Genomic DNA, 17,911 nt, shown 5'->3' with positions numbered 1-17,911 from the left:
CATATGATCCAGCAGTCCCACTACTGGGCATATACCCAGAGAAAACCGTAATTCAAAAAGACACATGCATCCCAATATTCATTGCAGCACTATTTACAATAGTCAGGTCATGGAAGCAACCTAAATGCCCATTGACAGATGAACAGATAAAGAAGTTGTGGTACATATATACCATGGAATATTACTCAGCCATAAAAAGGAATGAAATTGAGTCATTTGTTGAGATGTGAATGGATCTAGAGACTGTCATACAGAGTGAAGTAAGTCAGAGAAAAACAAATATATTAATGCATGTATGTGGAACCTAGAAAAATGGTACAGATGAACCGGTTTGCAGGGCAGAAGTTGAGACACAGATGTAGAGAACAAAAGTACGGACACCAAGAGGGGAAAGCCGTGGGGGTGTGGTGGTGGGGGTGTGGTGGTGGTGGTGTGCTGAATTGGGTGATTGGGATTGACATGTATACACTGATGTGTATAAAATTGACTAATAAGAACCTGCTGTATAAAAAATAAAATAAAATAAAATTCAAAAATTAAAAAAAACAAAAAAAGAAAAAAAAAAATAAAATAAAATTCTGAAATTAAAAAAAAATAAACAACTAATACTAATCTTTCTTTGGGTTATTTGTATGGAAATATGTTAATATAAATGTTTCAGACTTTACATGAAATTCCTAAAAATCTTATATGTTCTGGTATAATGTTATAAGTCATAATTCTAGTTATTACTTTAAAATGTGTATCTCAGAAATAGCAAAAAAAAAAAAAAAAAGAAAAGGTGGAGAAAGAGGAACTCTTGTATACTGTTGGTGGGAATGCAAATTGGTATAGCCACTATGGAAAGCAGTTTGGAGGTTCCTCAAGAAATTAAAAATAGAATTACCATATATATGATCCAGCATTCTCATTTCCTAGTATGTAGCTGAAGAACACAAAATCAGTACCTTAAAGAAATATCTGCACTCCTATATTCATAGCAGCATTATTCACAATAGCCAAGATATGGAAACAACCCAAGTGTCCAACAATGGGTAAATGAATAAAGACAATGTGGTATGTATATATATATACATAGAATGGAACATTATTCAACCATAAAAAAAAGAAGGAAATCTCATCAGTTGCAACAACATGGATGAACCTGGAGGACACTATGTTAAGTGAAACAGACCAGACAGAGAAAGACAAATACTATATGCTATCACTTATATATGGACTCTAAGGGGAAAAAAAATGGAACTCACAGAAAGAAAGACTATACTGGTGATTGCCAGGGGTTGGGGGGTTAGGGGAAATGGAGATGTTGGTCAAAGGATACAAACTTTCAGTCACAAGATAAGTTTTGAGGATCTAAGATATAGCATGATGACTACAGTTAAATAGTAGAGTATTGTATACTTTAACAGGGACTAACGGTTCTACCAACATACTGAAAATAGACACATTTGGGAAGATTAGGCAGAGAAGAAAAAGAGAAAGAAAAAAAGAGTGGAGCAGAGAGGGAGACAGAGTAAGAGAGAGGAAAAATTAAGAAGCACCTCCATCACAATAATTTAGAACCAGTAATAGATTAGTTTTTCTAGTATTTTCTGGAGTTAACGTCGACTCCATCTCTTTCCAGTGAAGAAAATGAACAAAAGGATTTCTTTTATAGTTTCAGCTTCTACTGTGTGAGATGGAAAACAGCTTAGGACTTAGTCAAAGGATGAGTCAACTCTTAACTTCCCATTTATCACCATATGCATGTCATTTCACTTCTCTGATGCTAATTTTCTTATCTATAAGACAATGGTGGTCATAAAATCTGTTATGATTAGCTATCTCATGGGATTCTTATGAAGACCAAATGTAATGCATGGTAACTAACTTGGAAATATTACCTATGTAATTATGTATGATTTAATAAGCAGGTACCTATGTAATTATATACTACATGTATTAGATTTAATAAAGATCTTTCTGTTAAAACTATGGGGCAAGTTAAATTTACCACATTTAAAAGTAATGGTGATATATTGTTGAGAACAAAACTTGGGTATGAACACGTCATTGCTCATTTGTTGACCCAGATTACAAAGGAATTTGGCTGGTGATGGGAAGGCAGGTGGTTTGCGATTACCAGGTCTCTGTGGATGAAGCTGTTTCTCTCCAGGTACTCCATCCCTTCACACACATCTTGACACATGCTCAGCAGCACATCTCTATTAAAATGGCCTTGTCTCTGTCGGAGGAAATTCAGAAGGCATCCCCTTTCCATGAACTCGGTAACGATGTAAATGGGTTTCTGCTGGGTGCATACACCATAAAGCTGTACTAACTTCGGGTGTGTCAGTTTCCTGAGAGGGAAGTCATGCATACACAGAGTTACTGCAGGGAAAGAAACCACCAGAGGTGTTAGCTGGCAAGGGGCCACTTTTTAATACAAAAAGGGGAACTGGCAAAAACATAGAAACTTACATCATTACTTTAGCTTCTTCTATAAAATCTTCCTCACACATGGCACCTTCCCTAATAGCTTTGATGGCTACTTTGTACTGAGCTCGCCATTTGCCAAGTCTTACTACTCCAAAGAGTCCACTCCCCAACTCCCTCATAAAGGTCAGCTCTGACGGGTTAATCTCCCATTTTTCTGTGAGACAGAGGGGGAAAGTGATAAAATTTAATCAGGAGAATACAGTAGGAATCAGTGAGAAACAAAGAAACTATAACCAAGGTCAATCTAAAACTTACAAGGTAATACAATTACCAACACAGAGCAGACTTGCAAACTGCCCATAAGCGACAGAAGGTGGCTTTCCTCCCTCTGGGGAGGATGGACCCCTTCTCAGCTGTCACAATAAAAGCAAAGTGAACTGAAGAAGGCAAGAAGATGCTGCACAATAGGCTAATAATAATGGAGATTGAAAGTTAAAGGTACTTTTTCCTTTTTTAAACAAATACTTCCTCCTTTACCATTCCTCCCCCTGAAGTTTTTTTCTTTTTCAATTCCATCAAGTTGGAAAGAGTTTAACCTGTTTAAAAGGCTTTCACCAGTAGCACAAAGACAATCAAGTTGCATGTCTTCTCTATTACCTCCGTCGTTACTTTCCTGTGAGTAGCCAACCAAGCCCAGTGAGAAGCAGGAAAGGCTTTGATTTATTTTAGAAGTAACATGGTAATGCTCATTTTTCACTGACAGACAGTTTTCTACTAAATAACGAATAATGATGAAAACAGAAAACCTAGGGTTACTACAGCTATAAGTGTAATCATCTAACATCTCACACGGTAAACTTATATAAAAACAGTTCCGCTATGTGGAATCCTACACATCTAAACTGGTCTTGTGCTAACGGGTTCTTTTCAAGGAAAATTTGCCATGCAACTACAAAAGGAGTTACCGTAGCTGAATCCTGCAGTGGTTGGTGCATTCTTCCCCTTTGTGCTAACTGGGTACCGCAGCCTTGTGACAAGTCCTAGAAATCAAAGAGTATTACAGTTGAATTCACTCAATCATTCTGCATGGTAAAGTGCGAAACTAGAAACTCACTTACAAAATTCATTCATTTATTCACTTAGTGCTCATCTTCTTTGTGTATATATAGCCCTCTGCTATATGCTAGCAAAAAATAAATGAAGGCAGGAAGGAAGATGATCCTACTGTTGTCAAAACCAAGTCTGTGTGCCTGATGCACAGTGAGGCCAAACAAACCAAAATGTCGGAGTCTGGAGCAGAAAAAGGTTTATTGCAGGGCCAAGCAAGGAGAACGGGGGGCTTGTACTCAAAAGACCCAAACTCCCCAAGGACCTTCGACAAGGGTTTTTAAAGGCATTGTTAGGGGAGAGGGTAGTAAGACAAGTGTTCAGCTCGTGGACCTTCTTCTGATTGGCCGACGGTAGGTAACAGGGTGGTGTTTCAGGAATCTCAATCATCAACCTTCTGGTTCCAACCAGCCTGGGGTCTACCTGCTTGTTGTCAGCATGTAGTCACCATCCTCCACTTGGATGGGGGTCTTAGTTTCTGCAGAGCAACTCTAAGATATGCATCAGATTGTTATCTACATCCCTTCAGGAGGAACTAGGAGTCCTGTGACTCTAATCATTAACTGCTTGAGCCTGCTCTTTGGAGTCTGGGAAAGGCTTAGGAGATTAAAGTCATTTTTTTTTTTCCAAACAAGAAACGGGAAACACAGAGGAGCTTTTGTACCCAGGAAGGCCCCCACAGGGTCCTGCTTAGTTTCACTACTCTCTGAGCCGACAATTTCATATTTTTAAAATATACGTTTTTATTCATTCAACATTTTTTTTTAAATACAGTGTTTATCAGGCACTATGCTAGCATGATAATGCTTGCAACATTGCAACATCTTGCAAACACTTTAAAGGATGTTAAAGGTTTCCAACAATTATTATCAATTATTATTTCATGTTCTTTTCCAGTATGAGATTTGAATTATAAAATGGAATTACAATAGTCTACTAAAATTAAAGTGATTCACCTGACATAACTCAGCATTTGTAATCTTAGCATAAAAATTGGGCTCTACAATATTAACGACTGGGAATAACACAACTACTGGAAATCAGTGAGGTACCTTAAATCCTTTAACTTAAGTTGCTTACAGTACTAAGTAAGAAATCCCAGGTATTTCTCCTATAAACACCTGTAGCACTATGTATTCCCTCTAATACAGCATATCTCATAGTAATTTAATATTGTTATGTACTTCTCTGTCTCCCCTACCAGATGTTAAGGTCTGGGAGAGACAAGATCAATAGCCATCGAGTTCACCATAGTATCCCTACAGTCTGGCATAGTTCCTGGCATGCAGTAGGCACTTAATACATGTTTCTGAAATGAGTGAATTGAGATAATGGTGAAGCATAAAAATTCACACAAGAACAAAAAGAAAGAAATAGGGGAATGTGAATGCTGAAAAAGACTAGAATAAAAGATAAGAAAAAGTTCTTCAGGGGACAAATTGATATGAAATCAGTTCCTCAAATGTTAAACACAGAGTTATTATATGATCCAGCAAATCCATTCCTAGGTTAGTACCCAAAAGAAATGAAACATGTTTCATGCAAAAACTTGTACACAAATGTTCACAGCAGCATTACTCATAATGGCCAAAATGTGGAAACAGCCCAAATGTCCATCAACTGATGAATGATACAAAATGGATAAACAAAATCCACACAATGGATTATTATTCATCAATAAAAAGGAGTGGAGTACTTATATAGGCTACGACACGGAGGAATGTCAAAAATATTATGCTCAAAGAAGCTAGTCAGAAGAGACTGCATATGGTATGATTCCATTTACATGAAATGTCAAGAATAGGCAAATCTGTAGAGATAGAAAGTAGATTAGTGGGTGCCTAGGGCAGGACTGGTGGAAGGGGCTAAGGGGTGACTGCTAATGAGTTCAAGATTTCTTCACAGGGGATGCTGAAAATGACCTCAGATTATGGTAATAGTTGGCACAACTCTGTAAATATACTAATTTAGAGATCACTGAGTTGTACACATCATGTGGGTGAACTTTATGGTGTGTAAATTATATCTCAGTAACTGTTCCTATCATTATCTGAGAGACGTGAAGAGAGTCACAAATAGCAACAGACTTGGCAAAGGCCTTCGATAAAATTTCAAAAGTTAATTTTCCATAAATTGGGCAGGATGCTTGGCTAACCCCTGCTCAGTTACATCTTTGAAGTCAAAGGCTAGAAATCTTTCTATCTCATCCTCTGGAGCTTCCAAGGGCACAAATGTGGTTTCTGGTTTTGTTTTTGATGTTTGGTTTATTCCCACTCTGGTAGTTAAGTGTAGCAAAGATTTGGGAAGATGGAAGACGTGTCTGGGACACTCTTACGCTAGTCTTTGGAAGCCTCTAACACAGGCCTAAACCTATGCTGCTCATCTGGCAGCTTCTGTGACAGCTGTGACATAGACATACACTGGATTTTAGTTTGGTACTGTTAAAGAAAAAAAAAAAATTCAATGACGCTTTTAAAGATGGTCCAGCAGGCTTTATTCAGGACCACTGTGATAGGTATAAGGACCACTGCAATGGGATTTTAAAGCGGGGGAGAGAGATGGGCCCGACTCCAAATACAGCCTGGACAAATGAGAACTCACAGCCAAGGAGAAGGGTGGGGAATCAGTGGATGGAAAATTACTAAAAGAAACATCAACGCAGGGAGGGCTTAGAGTGGTTCTGGACAAACTAATCGAACAAGATTCTTGCTGAAATAAGCCAGGGTACCCAGACATTACCCGGGGGGATGGTGGAAGGCGAGGAACCCGACCAGTTATTGAGGGTAATTAGACATCAAATCTCAAGGGTAAGGGGTTCTGGTTAAAGTGACTTAGCAGGGTTATTGCCAAAACTGGATTTTATAAGAAAGTGTACAGATGGGCCCAGGAGATGGTCCAGGAGCCTGACTAAAGTTCGGTCAAGCAAAGAACCTTTGTCAGTACCAAGGATGTAGACCTTGTATTGTATGTGGCAGATGTGAACGTTTGCCACACACAATAAGGATAACTTGTGTTTTAAGGTCAAGACGGGGCTTCTTTAGAGTTATTATTTCTGATTTCTCTTTGTATATATCATTTCCTTAATATGCAGTAATTTTAAATCAATCACTTTCTACAATTAACTACAACATAAACCTGCTCAAGGAAGAATTCATCACAATGTCTAATCATTTTAATCACTACTTTATATTTGAAATAGGTTTTAACAGCTCACTTACCTGCTGCATTGTGCTTATGATATTCAATAATCTCAGGAATTGAACCAAAAGCATGTTTTTCTGCCAGATAATACTTCTTTGGAGATGTCATTGTTTCCTTTATATGATAATGCCTGAAACCTGATGAGCCTTCTCTGTAACAAAAATCAGAATGTGTTAGAACCAAGTTGGAATAATGTAACTTCACCCTTAAGATGTTTTCTACCAGGGTCCCTACATATGGCCCCCTCTATTCCCTACACAAATTTTATTTTTCCCCATGTTCTTCTTAGCTTCACCTTTCAAATTAACAGATGGAAGTTATAAAGTGGTCACTGATAACTGATACTTGGTCCCTTGCATGAGATCGTGAAAGAGAACATTTACCAAAACTCCATTTACCAACAATTAAAAGTCTTAAAATAGCTATTAGCTGGATACTGTTTTTTGTCCCTGCTGTTGGTGTTGCAAATGTCCAGAAGACCTCTAAAAGTTAATAAACTAGACGTACAAATCATGTACACATTCTATTTTAGGTATCTTAGATCTTCCTGAGTCATCTCTTGCTGAAAATCCTTTCCAGAGAACTCTTGCCGCTGTGAAGATAAAGCTCAAACTCCTTGACATGGACATGACGTGTCTTCCACTTCTACCTCTCAGGCTTCTCTCTCCTCCCTTCCCCCTACCCCTCCCATTCTACAATCCAGCTACAATACACTGCTGTCAGCTCACCAAGTGCTCCCTCACTTCCAGGTCCAGGCAATTTCCTGTGTCAGAAACACATTTCCCTCTCTCCAACTTTTGCCTGCCTCACCCGTCAGGTCTCACACTGGATGTCAGTAGACAAGGTTAATGCCAAACTCAGATGTGTCTGGGCTATGTACCACCCACCCCCACCCCGACATACAAACACACACACACACACACACACACACACACACACACACACACACACACACACACACACACACACACACACGTTGGTTGCCCTCCCTGCATAGCAGTCACTCACATATACCATCACTGCCTGTTTGCCTGTCTGAAAGAAGCCCTCACTAAGCTACTGGAGGGCTGGGTCTGTGTCTACTTGACTCAGTGTGGTATCCTTAGTACCTAGCACAGTGCAAAGTAATTATCTGTGGAATGTTGCTAAAGTTTCTGTAGTCATTCAGAACAAATATATATATGGAAAATGAGGAAAGCTACTAGATATGAATATAAAAATGTTATAGACTTTAGAAATCAAGTTCAGATTTTTTTAATGCTGAATTGTAGCTTATTTTTTGAAAATTAGGAATACACATAAACTATATAAGAACTTCATATAAAAACTCTGAATTTAAGCAGAGAGAGAGAGAGAGAGAGAGAGAGAGATTACTTACCCTCCAAACTTTGTATAAAGGGAGACTGTGTACATGCCTGGTTGACTGGAATCTCTTACCATAAAACCACCTTCTTTATCCTAAAATCCAAGAAGAAAATTTTTTTTCAATCCAACAACAAATACCAATGCCACAGAGAAGATCCAAGAACCCAGTCTTATGATTTTATGATTATTATCCTCTGCCGAGAAAATCTGCTTTGGAGAAGCACAACTTACCAACAGGTAAGTGATCCACATAACTGTCTCCCATCCATGTGACCTTCCACTTCACATTACTGAACCGTGAGATTAGTTAAAGAAAGCACACTCATAATTCCCCACAATCACAACTCTTCACACACACTAGTACGAGACATTTCAACAAGACAATCTCTCAGGGTCCTTCCAGAACTAACAGACAAAATTTTGCAATTCCTTTATGTCCTGGACATGTGGGGAAACAGTTACTGAAAAATGTATTTCTTAATGACTGGGTTTCATTTCGTACATTTTTCATATTTGCTTTAAGCCTTGAATCCCAACTCAATATCATCTTCTATCCACACAGCATTTTTCCTGTAAATATCTCAGTGCTCTTTATAGGAAGATATTTTTAAAAATCCTTAATTCCCCTGGAAATCGATGTTAAATATCACTCTTTACGAAAGGAGAGACAGAGGCACAAGCAACTTAAGCAGAGAAAACCAAAAGGCAGCAACACACTGAATGACCAAAAGCTAAATCCTCATCAGGTTCTTAGCCTAAGAGCAAGAAACAGAAGCTAGGAACCTCAAATACCTCTCCACCAATAATGCCACAGTCAATCTCTAGCACTGAAATTGCTTTAAAATGAAAGTGTGTTTAACAGATTAAAATAAATTTTCTTCTTATTCCTAGGAAAGACAATGGAATGAAATAAAGGCCCACAAATAAATCTGATAAAAACAATTAGGGACAATGATCATAACAGTTAATTGATCAATAAAACATGTTTATTGAACACTTATTCTGTTTTAATACGTTCTAATATGTGGAGCTACTCAGTCCTCAAAACAGTCCTATGAGGTAGGTACTATTGTTATCTCCTTGCCTGTTTACTTTACAGGTAAGGAAATGGGGCACAGAAAAGTTGGACATTGGCCCCAACTCAAACAGCTAGTAAGTAGCAGAGCCAGGATTTGGACCCCAGGCCTTCTAGCTACCCACTTCCCTAGAGCTGCCTCTCATTGTGAGGTCACCAGGGAGGCGTGTAAGAATCCTGTAGAGGAGGAGGGGCAGGGAGAGGTGACGTGTCATCTGAATCAAGCAAAGTACTTGCTATTGCTCTCGTAACATAAACTACAGAAAGAAGTGTCCAACTAAACCTCCACTGTGGATACTAAGCAGGAGATAAAATGAGAAAGCACAGGTTTAAAAGACTGGGAGCAATTACTAAATAGAATAACTAGATCATAAGTGCAGAGAACAGTAGGGGTCATCTTCTAATCCAACCTCTCCGTCTTACAGATGCAAAAAACACTAGAAAAGTCACAGCTAGACTCAGGTGGTCTCCTCATTAAGTCCACTTAGTTTCCTCTATAGTAGATTTCATCCTTCCACTTTATTTCTTTGTAAAGTGTAAGAATTTTAGCACATTTCTAAAGACAACTAAATACTGTGTTAAAACTTAATTTATAAAAGATAGCATGTAACACTGATGTAAACTATTTTAAAACAAAGAACTTCAAGCAAAAAGGAAAAACACATGTAAGTACTAATATCAAGGTAGCAAATGATAAATCAGTAAGAAACAGTACAGAAATGTTGTCCACATATAGCTATTACCTATTGTTATGAGTTTAACTGTTTCCCCCTCAAAAAACAAACTTCAGAGTTCTAACCCCTGGTACTTCAGAATGTGATCTTCTGTGGAGATTTACAGAGGGAATCAAGTGAAAATGAGGTCATGGGGTGGGGGTGGGGGCTAATCCTATATGACTGGAGTCCTTATAAAAGGGAAATTTGGACACAGAGCCAGGCATGCATAGAGGGAAGAACCACGGGGAGAAAAGGAGAGGGGCCTGGGACAGATCCCTCCCTCACAGCCCCCAGAAGGAGCCACACCCACTGACATCTGGATTGCAGGCTTCTAACCTCTAGGTCCATGAAACAACAAACTCGTGCTGTTTAAGCCACTCAGTCTGTGGTACTTTGTTAGAGCAGCCCCAGGAAACTAACAGAGCAGTCTTCACTTTTAAATGATTTCAAAAAACCAAAACTTGTACTTACGCCATAGTATTTTTGGGGCTTTAGAAACAGAGGTAGGTGGAATTACTAATCAGGGATTCATTACAATTGATTTTGTGCTGAAACCAAACCCACAAGACAAGTACAAACACTTACTTCACTTCTAAGGAGTTGCTCTGCTTTGCTTCTATTAGTATTTCTGCAATACCATCTGAACAGAAAAAGATATGTTTAAGGCCTCAGGTTTTTTAAATTGTTCTTTTTTCTTTTTAGGATTAGCAAGGTATTGATAATATTACTCATCAATAACAAACAATAAATAAGAACAAGACCTCATTCATAATCTCAATAATATAGACAACCATTAGTAATATTTGGATACACATACAGGCAGACTTTTTCTACCCATATTTTTATGAAGACACATATGTATGCCAACATTCTTATTTTCTTTATTAAAGTGAGGTCAAGCTACACTTGCTATATCAGAACCTGAATTTTTCATATAACAGTATACGATACACACCTTTGCAAAGCAATGTAGTCCTGTGCATCACGGTCTGGATGCGCCATCATTTATTTAAGCTATTCTTCATTATTTAACATAAAAATCATTTCCAATTTTTAACTATTATAATAATAGCAAGAATTAATTTTACCCCACTGACTCAAATACGCAGGAAATGTCACCACATTATTGTCTTGGATTCCAATTAAATCTAATCCCAAGCCCCCGTCCCACCAACAGGCAGTAGATTTCATCTCAAATCATCATGAAGCCTCCCCCACAAACGTCACAAAGGTCCCAAGTATTGAAAGAAACAGAGCAAAACAGACAAGCAGGCCTCCTGGGTCTTCCAGACTTACTGGTTCCAGCACAGCCCCGACCCCTGGCAGCCCTCCGAAGGTCTACTGTAGGAATCCCGCCAGGGCCAAGCAGTGGCACCTGCCCTCCCACCACTCTGTGCCAAGCCCCTGCATATGGGTGCCCCTGCTTAACCTTTGAGAAATCTTTCCTAAGGAGATGGATACTGCCATCTCCCACCTCATCCTCAGAGGTAGTCTCCTCTCCCTGCTTCCCTCAGCCCATGCTCTCCAGGGGATTATCAGCAAGTTGGCCAAAGAAGATGAACTCAGACTGTCAGCTTTAAACTTGGGTTTTTGTTTTGTTTTGTGTGGTTTGTTCTAGATGGACTTTAGTCGGCAGAGAACCCTCCATCACAGTCCTATTTCCCATGGATTCCAATGTTATGAAACCAGCTTGGCCCCTCTAAACCTGTGAAGTTTCCACCACTGCCTCAGCCTTTTATAAAAGAAACAGCACCTGCTTTTGGCCCAGCAAACACCCCGAGACAAGCGAATACAAAGGCCTTCCCTGACTGAGGAAGTGAAAAATACAAAGAAAAAAATACAAGATCATTTTTGGTCTGGATTCTTTTATGCAGTTGGAGTGGACAAACACAAATTATAATCTCAACACAAGCCAAAAACTTATTTTATTTGGAGGCTGAAGTGATTAACCAGGCCTCAGAATTGTGGGTATTAAGATCTCATTGTTGTGGACCCCACTTTATGAACTGAGACCAAGTTCAACAAAATTGCAAATTTAAATTCTGATCAATTTCTGAATGCAACTGAGAAATAAAATAAATGAGGAGAACAGAATGGATTCTGTCCCTAAAGCTTTCCCATTGATAGAAGAAGTATTTGTCAGGATACCAAAAACAATCATAAAAGTTAATTAGAAAAGGTAGCTGCAGCTCTCATTATGCATTATAAACCAGCAGGACCTGAAAGATTGAAAAATAAAATTCTCTTTATTAATCACAGGAGATCCAAGCCCACATCTTCACAGTGAGAGTAAGCGATGGAGGCTCAGGCTCACGTTCAGATGCAAGAAATCAGTAAAGCTAGATTGTGGCTCTCAAGAGAAATTCGATACTCAGAGAAAGAAAAAGGTCCTTTCCACACTTGGTATATTCAAGCTCCTGGGAAGGGATAAAAGAAATAAGGAAAGAAAAAATAATCCACAGCACAAATCCTATTCTAAGTGGTCATTTGTATGGTATTTGCCGTTTCCCCAGAAAGGATGTCTTCCTCCCTAGGATATACACTCAGACCCTGAAGGGTCTGTTGAAGGAAGGAAAGGAGGAAGGAGTGGTGAACAAATCAAAAGATGAGTCATCTCGTGGTGAGTATTTCCCAACAGTTCTTTGTGGTTTCTCTTCCTCTTCCATGATACCTATCACCAGGCAAGGAGGGAAAGACAAGAGTGGCTCTGCTGAACGCATCCTGTCGGGAAGAACGATGCACACGTGGTGAGCCACAGAGCTGCCGCCCAGATGCCAGCCCGCGTGCGTCGCCCACGAGCCCGGCACAGAAATGCCTGTTGGAGGTTAGTTAGCTTCCCCTGATGAAGGAACTATATACTTCTAGAAAGAATGCCCAGGATTTGTAAGTAACTTGTCATTCCATTCTTAGATATCAAAACCCTAATGGAAATGGGGGTTTCAGATTGGCTCGTCACTTCAAACACTCCAGAGGGACAGGACTTCACAGTGCTGTCTGAATAGAGGGGAAAGCAGCTTTAGGGACAACATTCTGGAAAGGATGGATCTTGGTCAAGATTCTTGGAGAGGGTGGGTTGGGCAAATCAGAAAAAGAAGGCAACAAGTATAAACTAACAAAAAATTGAAAACAACCAACCAACCAACCAACGAGCTATATAATCTTTGCCGGTTCTCACTTTGGCCCTTGCCTCCTGGATCACCCACGCAAAGCCTTGTCCTAGACTTTTCCTGTCCTAAGCGTCCTTGCATTCCTGTCACCTTCTTCCTTTAGCATGCTTCCATCAAGAACATCTTACTGACCACCACAATGAGCCCAGTTTCTTTCCTGCAGCACTTCCGATGGTCCTGTCCTCCCCCAACTGGGACCCGGGTGTGGAGGTGGGAACTAGGGTACTGACGGCCCTGGGAGCTGCAGGCTGCCAGTCCTGAGCCCAGCCCAGTGGACAGTCATTGCCCGGACTCCTCCTGCCCCCAAACAAACAGCAGAAGGGCTCTTGATTCAGCAGCTGCCAAAAGGCTTTTTAACCCTGGAGACATTTAAGACATGTTACAGGATGGGCTTTAGCAAAATCCAACACAAACAGTGGAGTGGAAAGACAGCAGGAGTGACTGTCAGCACTGAAAGCAGGTTCTTCTTTTCTCATCCAGTCAGGGCTGGCACCACGCCACGTGGAATCCCCAATCCCTGGGCAGCTGGCTGAGGGGACTCCCACAGCAAGTTCACTTGGTCATGCCGAGGTGGAGTCAGGCACCCCAAAATTGCATGGCAATGAATCATAAACTTCCTAAAACCCTTATTTGTAATCCCATGAGTCATAAGGGGAGTTCTCCCATTTAGATAAGGATTATCTGGTTTCCAAGCACATCCCTCCTGAAATCACCAGGTACTTCTCGGTCAGATCCCTTTAAAATCAGGTTCAAGTTTTTACCTTTTAGCATCTTCCCTAATTCTAAGGATTTACTCTATTCTCCTAAAATTTATTCAAGAACAAAACCACTATTTTAGTTACATGCTTTTTATACCCTCACCTACTTCTAAAACAACTTTGAGGGGTCACACCACCGAGTGCTAGGACTTTTGAATATGTTAATCCTTTTCTAGACTTTTAAGGTACACTCACATTATAGGAAGTAACACGGACAGAGGAAACAGCTGTGTGTTGGTGGTGGTGGTGACACTGTTGTTTTTAAAGAAGTGAATGAAGCATCAATACACCACCTCAGAATGACCACAAAAGGCTCATATATATTTGGTATATATAAGCCTCTCACTAAAACCTGGCCATGCACTGCTAGTGAGCATATAAACAGCAGCCCATTGTTTTCTCTGAAAAGTAATTTGACAGCATGATTAGGAGTCTTAAGAAGTTCATAACTAGCCTTTAGCTCAGTAAGTAGATTTTTAGAGATCTAGTTTAAGACAATAAGCAGGAAGAGGTATCCCAGTATTTTTACATAGTAAAGATGCCTAAACAACATAATGCCACACAAATAAGGAAATGATTATATAAATTATTGCACATCTATGTACCATATGTCTGGTTGTACCCCTTAAGGCCTCGCACAGTGCCTGATACACGCTAAGGTCTCAGTAAACATTTGAAGAATTCACGACTGAGTGAAATACAATGCAATTATTAAAATGTTTTCGAAGTACATTTAATGGCATGAGGAAATACATTCATAATATACTGTTAAGTGAATTAAACAGGATATAAAACAGTATATACAGCATGATTCTAAAGACTGAAAGGAAAATATGAATGTTGACAGAGGTCAACTCTAGTTGATTTCTGAATAATTTCTCTTACTAACATTTTTCATATTTTCAAAGAATTTTAAAACAATAATCACATATTGTTATTATAGTTAGAAAAAAGAAACAATCAAATGTTTTTTTAAAGGCCACTCTGGGAAACTGTATTTTGATTTCTTGAATGAATGAACAATGAGCTGTACTTCAAAGTCAGCTAAAGCTATGATTCGTTTAAATTCAATTCAATTATATTCACTTCTGTAATTCTATTCACACATAGTACCTTCAGGTAAAGTGTTTATGGAAACTAATTCTCACAACGTCTATTTACCATCCTAGACAACTGAGTTAAGGATAAGTTAGTACATCCTTCTAAAGATAATGAAAGATAACCATTAATCTACAAAATGTCTTACATAATTAGGAAAATAAAAATATTTTCTAGTTCTCCACATTCACAAAATAACCTTTTACTTACTCATATTGATCTAAGTTGTTTGATTTCTTTCCTGTCACGTAATTACTTGGAATATATCCTTCACTCCTAGAAATAAGAAAAATACTTTAGATAAATTGAAATTATTTTACTAAGAGAGTACTAAAAGAAAAATTACTGCCTTTCCGGAATAAAGTATAAAATTGCCTAAAGCTTATAAGAAAGACTAGCTGACCCCCAATAAGTAAATATAGCTATAGTATTTGATGCTTTACAAAGGACTTCCTCATTTGATCCTTATAAAAATTCTGAGGTAGGCAGGCATTACTGTACCCACCTTTTGGTGGGGAAACTAAGGCTTAGAAAGGTTGAGAAACTTTCTCAAGGTCTCAAAGCTAGCCAGCAACAGGGCCATAAGTTGAATTCTGAATTTGTGACTAGGTTCAGAGCCCTTCCTAATATTCCATGATGGTTCTTTTGAATTCACAATTTCTTGGGATGTTTTAAAGAAACCACTACTTCAGAAAAGTTGAAGTGTTGGATAAAAACACCCATCACTCCAATATCTCAACAGTCTGTGTAGTGCATTGTTTCACAGAGGGTAATGCCTGACATCTACATCAGTATCATCAGGTCACTTGTTAAAAAGGCAAATTCTGGGACTTCCCTGGCGATCCAGTGGTTAAGGCTCTGTGCTTCCAATGCACTGGGTGTGGGTTCGATCCCTGGTCAGGGAACTGAGATCCTGCAAGCCGCATGGTGCACAACCAAAAAAAAAAAAAGCAAATTCCTGGGTCATATCCCAAGAGATCTGAACTGAGAAGGCCTATGTGGGCCTATGGAATCTTTGATTTTACCCCAGATGACTCCTATCTCCTATGCACATTACAGTTTAAGGAGCAATCATATCAGGTAAAATCTTGGTTGGAGCCAAGAATTTCAGCATAAAAGAGATACATATATAAAATTTCTAAGTTGAGTAAAAACCTTGTAATCTTAAATTTGAATTTGAACTATTAGTAAGAACTCATAACACACACACACACACACACACACACACAACCAGTGCATATATGCAGCTCTGTTGCACTGAGAAAGGTCTAGAAGCAACAACAATCCAGCAGCAATTAGAATCCAAGCACCCCAACTGTTGTCTCTAAATATTGCTTCTTACTACAAGGAGCCAGAACTCCTTGGGGAAATGGAAAATTGCAGGTTTAGCCAGGAAAAATACAAGATGAACTTGAGCTATTTTATTTTATTCAGAAAGCAGGGAAGCTGAGAAAGACTAAAGCGTCCCCAATCAAAAATAGCTACCACTGACCCACGATGGGACAATTCAAGCAAAAAGAATAATGACTGCAATAGACTGAAACCAAATATATAAGTATCTATAATAACACAAAACATTATTGGTTACCATTGTTATCAACAGAGGAAGCTTGGTCATCAACTCATTATTCTGAAAAGTTGGTAAAAGATAAGAATCCAAAATGTATCTTGCCTTTCCTGCATGAACTAAATGAACTGGTTCATGAGGCAGTTCTTTAGAGATTTAATAAATGCAGTTGGAATGACAGAATTAGAAAAATCACCATTTTGCTATCCCTAATGAAATAACGGATCTAAGCAATAATCGTCAATGGATGCCAAAATCATTAGGTGAAACATTGATAAAGAACTTTATGATAGAGGAATAATGTTGAGACCAGAACCAATGAGTAATCCTGGCATCATCAGAAGTGGAACAACCAGATATACAGGACACAGATACATATTAAATGACACCATGTGGAAGCAAACAGCTTAATCTAGATTGTGGCTCATTTCATAGAGGAAATAACTTGGTTTTATCAATAAATCAAAAACGAGAGAAAAAAAAAAGGCTAGGGATTGTTACAGAATAAAAGAAAGATGTGAGACCTATCAGCCAAAATGCAATGTGTGGACCTTGTTTCAATCTTGATTAAACTGTAAAATACAGATTAGAGCTAATCAAGGGAAACCAGAATTACAGAGTTGGTACTGGCCTTAGACCTGGGCCAGAGGGCCCCTGCTCTGACCTCACACTTTCGAGAGGATGCTAAAGCCCATGATCCTTCAGCCTTCCTCTGGACCGTCATCCGCGTAACTAGGGCCCCAGAATTCTCTGCCCACTACCAAGCCCTACATGGGCCTTTCCAATGGGTTTCATCCTTTGAAAAGCAAATGATGCTGATTGTGTGCACCCACTCCAGCCCAGGTCCAAGGAGTGACCAAGTTGGGGGGTGGCTTTTGCAAACCGTGTGGACAGAGTTTGGAGGTACGGCTGGGAGATTCACACGGTACATGTGAGATGGAGCCCAGGGCAGAAGGGAAGAGAGAAGGGAGACACCCCAGGGAGCTGGCCCTCTGTGCACTATCACATTCTGGCATGGAACTCCAACCCAAACCTCGCCTTCCTTGTCATTCTGAAGGTATGTTTGTCAAGCTGGAGGATAAATTATATCTTATTTACCAGTTTGTTAGCTTGACTTATAACTTCTAAATATTTAAACATATGAAACCTGGGCTTTTATTTGTACTCTTCTAGTCCTGAAAATGTTGCAGGAAAGCCTACAGATGATGTTTTTTAACTTATTATTAAGTATGATAATGATACAGCAGTTGTTTAAAAAAATCTTTAGCACTTAGACTTAGGGGTGAAATGACATGATGATTTGAATTTAGTTTTAAATACTTGAGAAAAAACAGTTGGGAAGATTTTAAAATCAAGACTGGCCAAATGTTGGTAATTTCTGAAGTCAAGTGACAAGAGGCTCCATTATACTATTATGTACTTTTTGGATATCTGAAAAT

At 39.1% G+C, this 17,911-nt stretch overlaps 1 protein-coding gene across 10 annotated transcripts in view; it reads right to left on the bottom strand.

Annotated features, from left to right (window-relative positions):
* TEC (tec protein tyrosine kinase) overlaps positions 1-17,911 on the bottom strand; it is a 154,118-nt gene that overhangs the window by 12,534 nt on the left and 123,673 nt on the right. For all 10 annotated transcript variants that reach the window (XM_024132031.2, XM_055085990.1, XM_055085992.1 and 7 more), the window contains 7 exons: positions 15,116-15,181; positions 10,468-10,522; positions 8,105-8,184; positions 6,744-6,877; positions 3,384-3,458; positions 2,461-2,632; positions 2,123-2,339 (listed from right to left, as the gene is read on the bottom strand). In XM_024132031.2, coding sequence (XP_023987799.1) covers positions 2,123-2,339; positions 2,461-2,632; positions 3,384-3,458; positions 6,744-6,877; positions 8,105-8,184; positions 10,468-10,522; positions 15,116-15,181 — 799 coding nt within the window. The remainder of the gene's footprint in view (positions 1-2,122; positions 2,340-2,460; positions 2,633-3,383; positions 3,459-6,743; positions 6,878-8,104; positions 8,185-10,467; positions 10,523-15,115; positions 15,182-17,911) is intronic.

Source organism: Physeter macrocephalus, chromosome 7 (genome assembly GCF_002837175.3).
Source record: "Physeter macrocephalus isolate SW-GA chromosome 7, ASM283717v5, whole genome shotgun sequence".
Classification (NCBI taxonomy): Eukaryota; Metazoa; Chordata; class Mammalia; order Artiodactyla; family Physeteridae; genus Physeter; species Physeter macrocephalus.
Note: the sequence above shows the minus strand (reverse complement) of the source record. Positions and strands in the feature narration are given on the sequence as shown.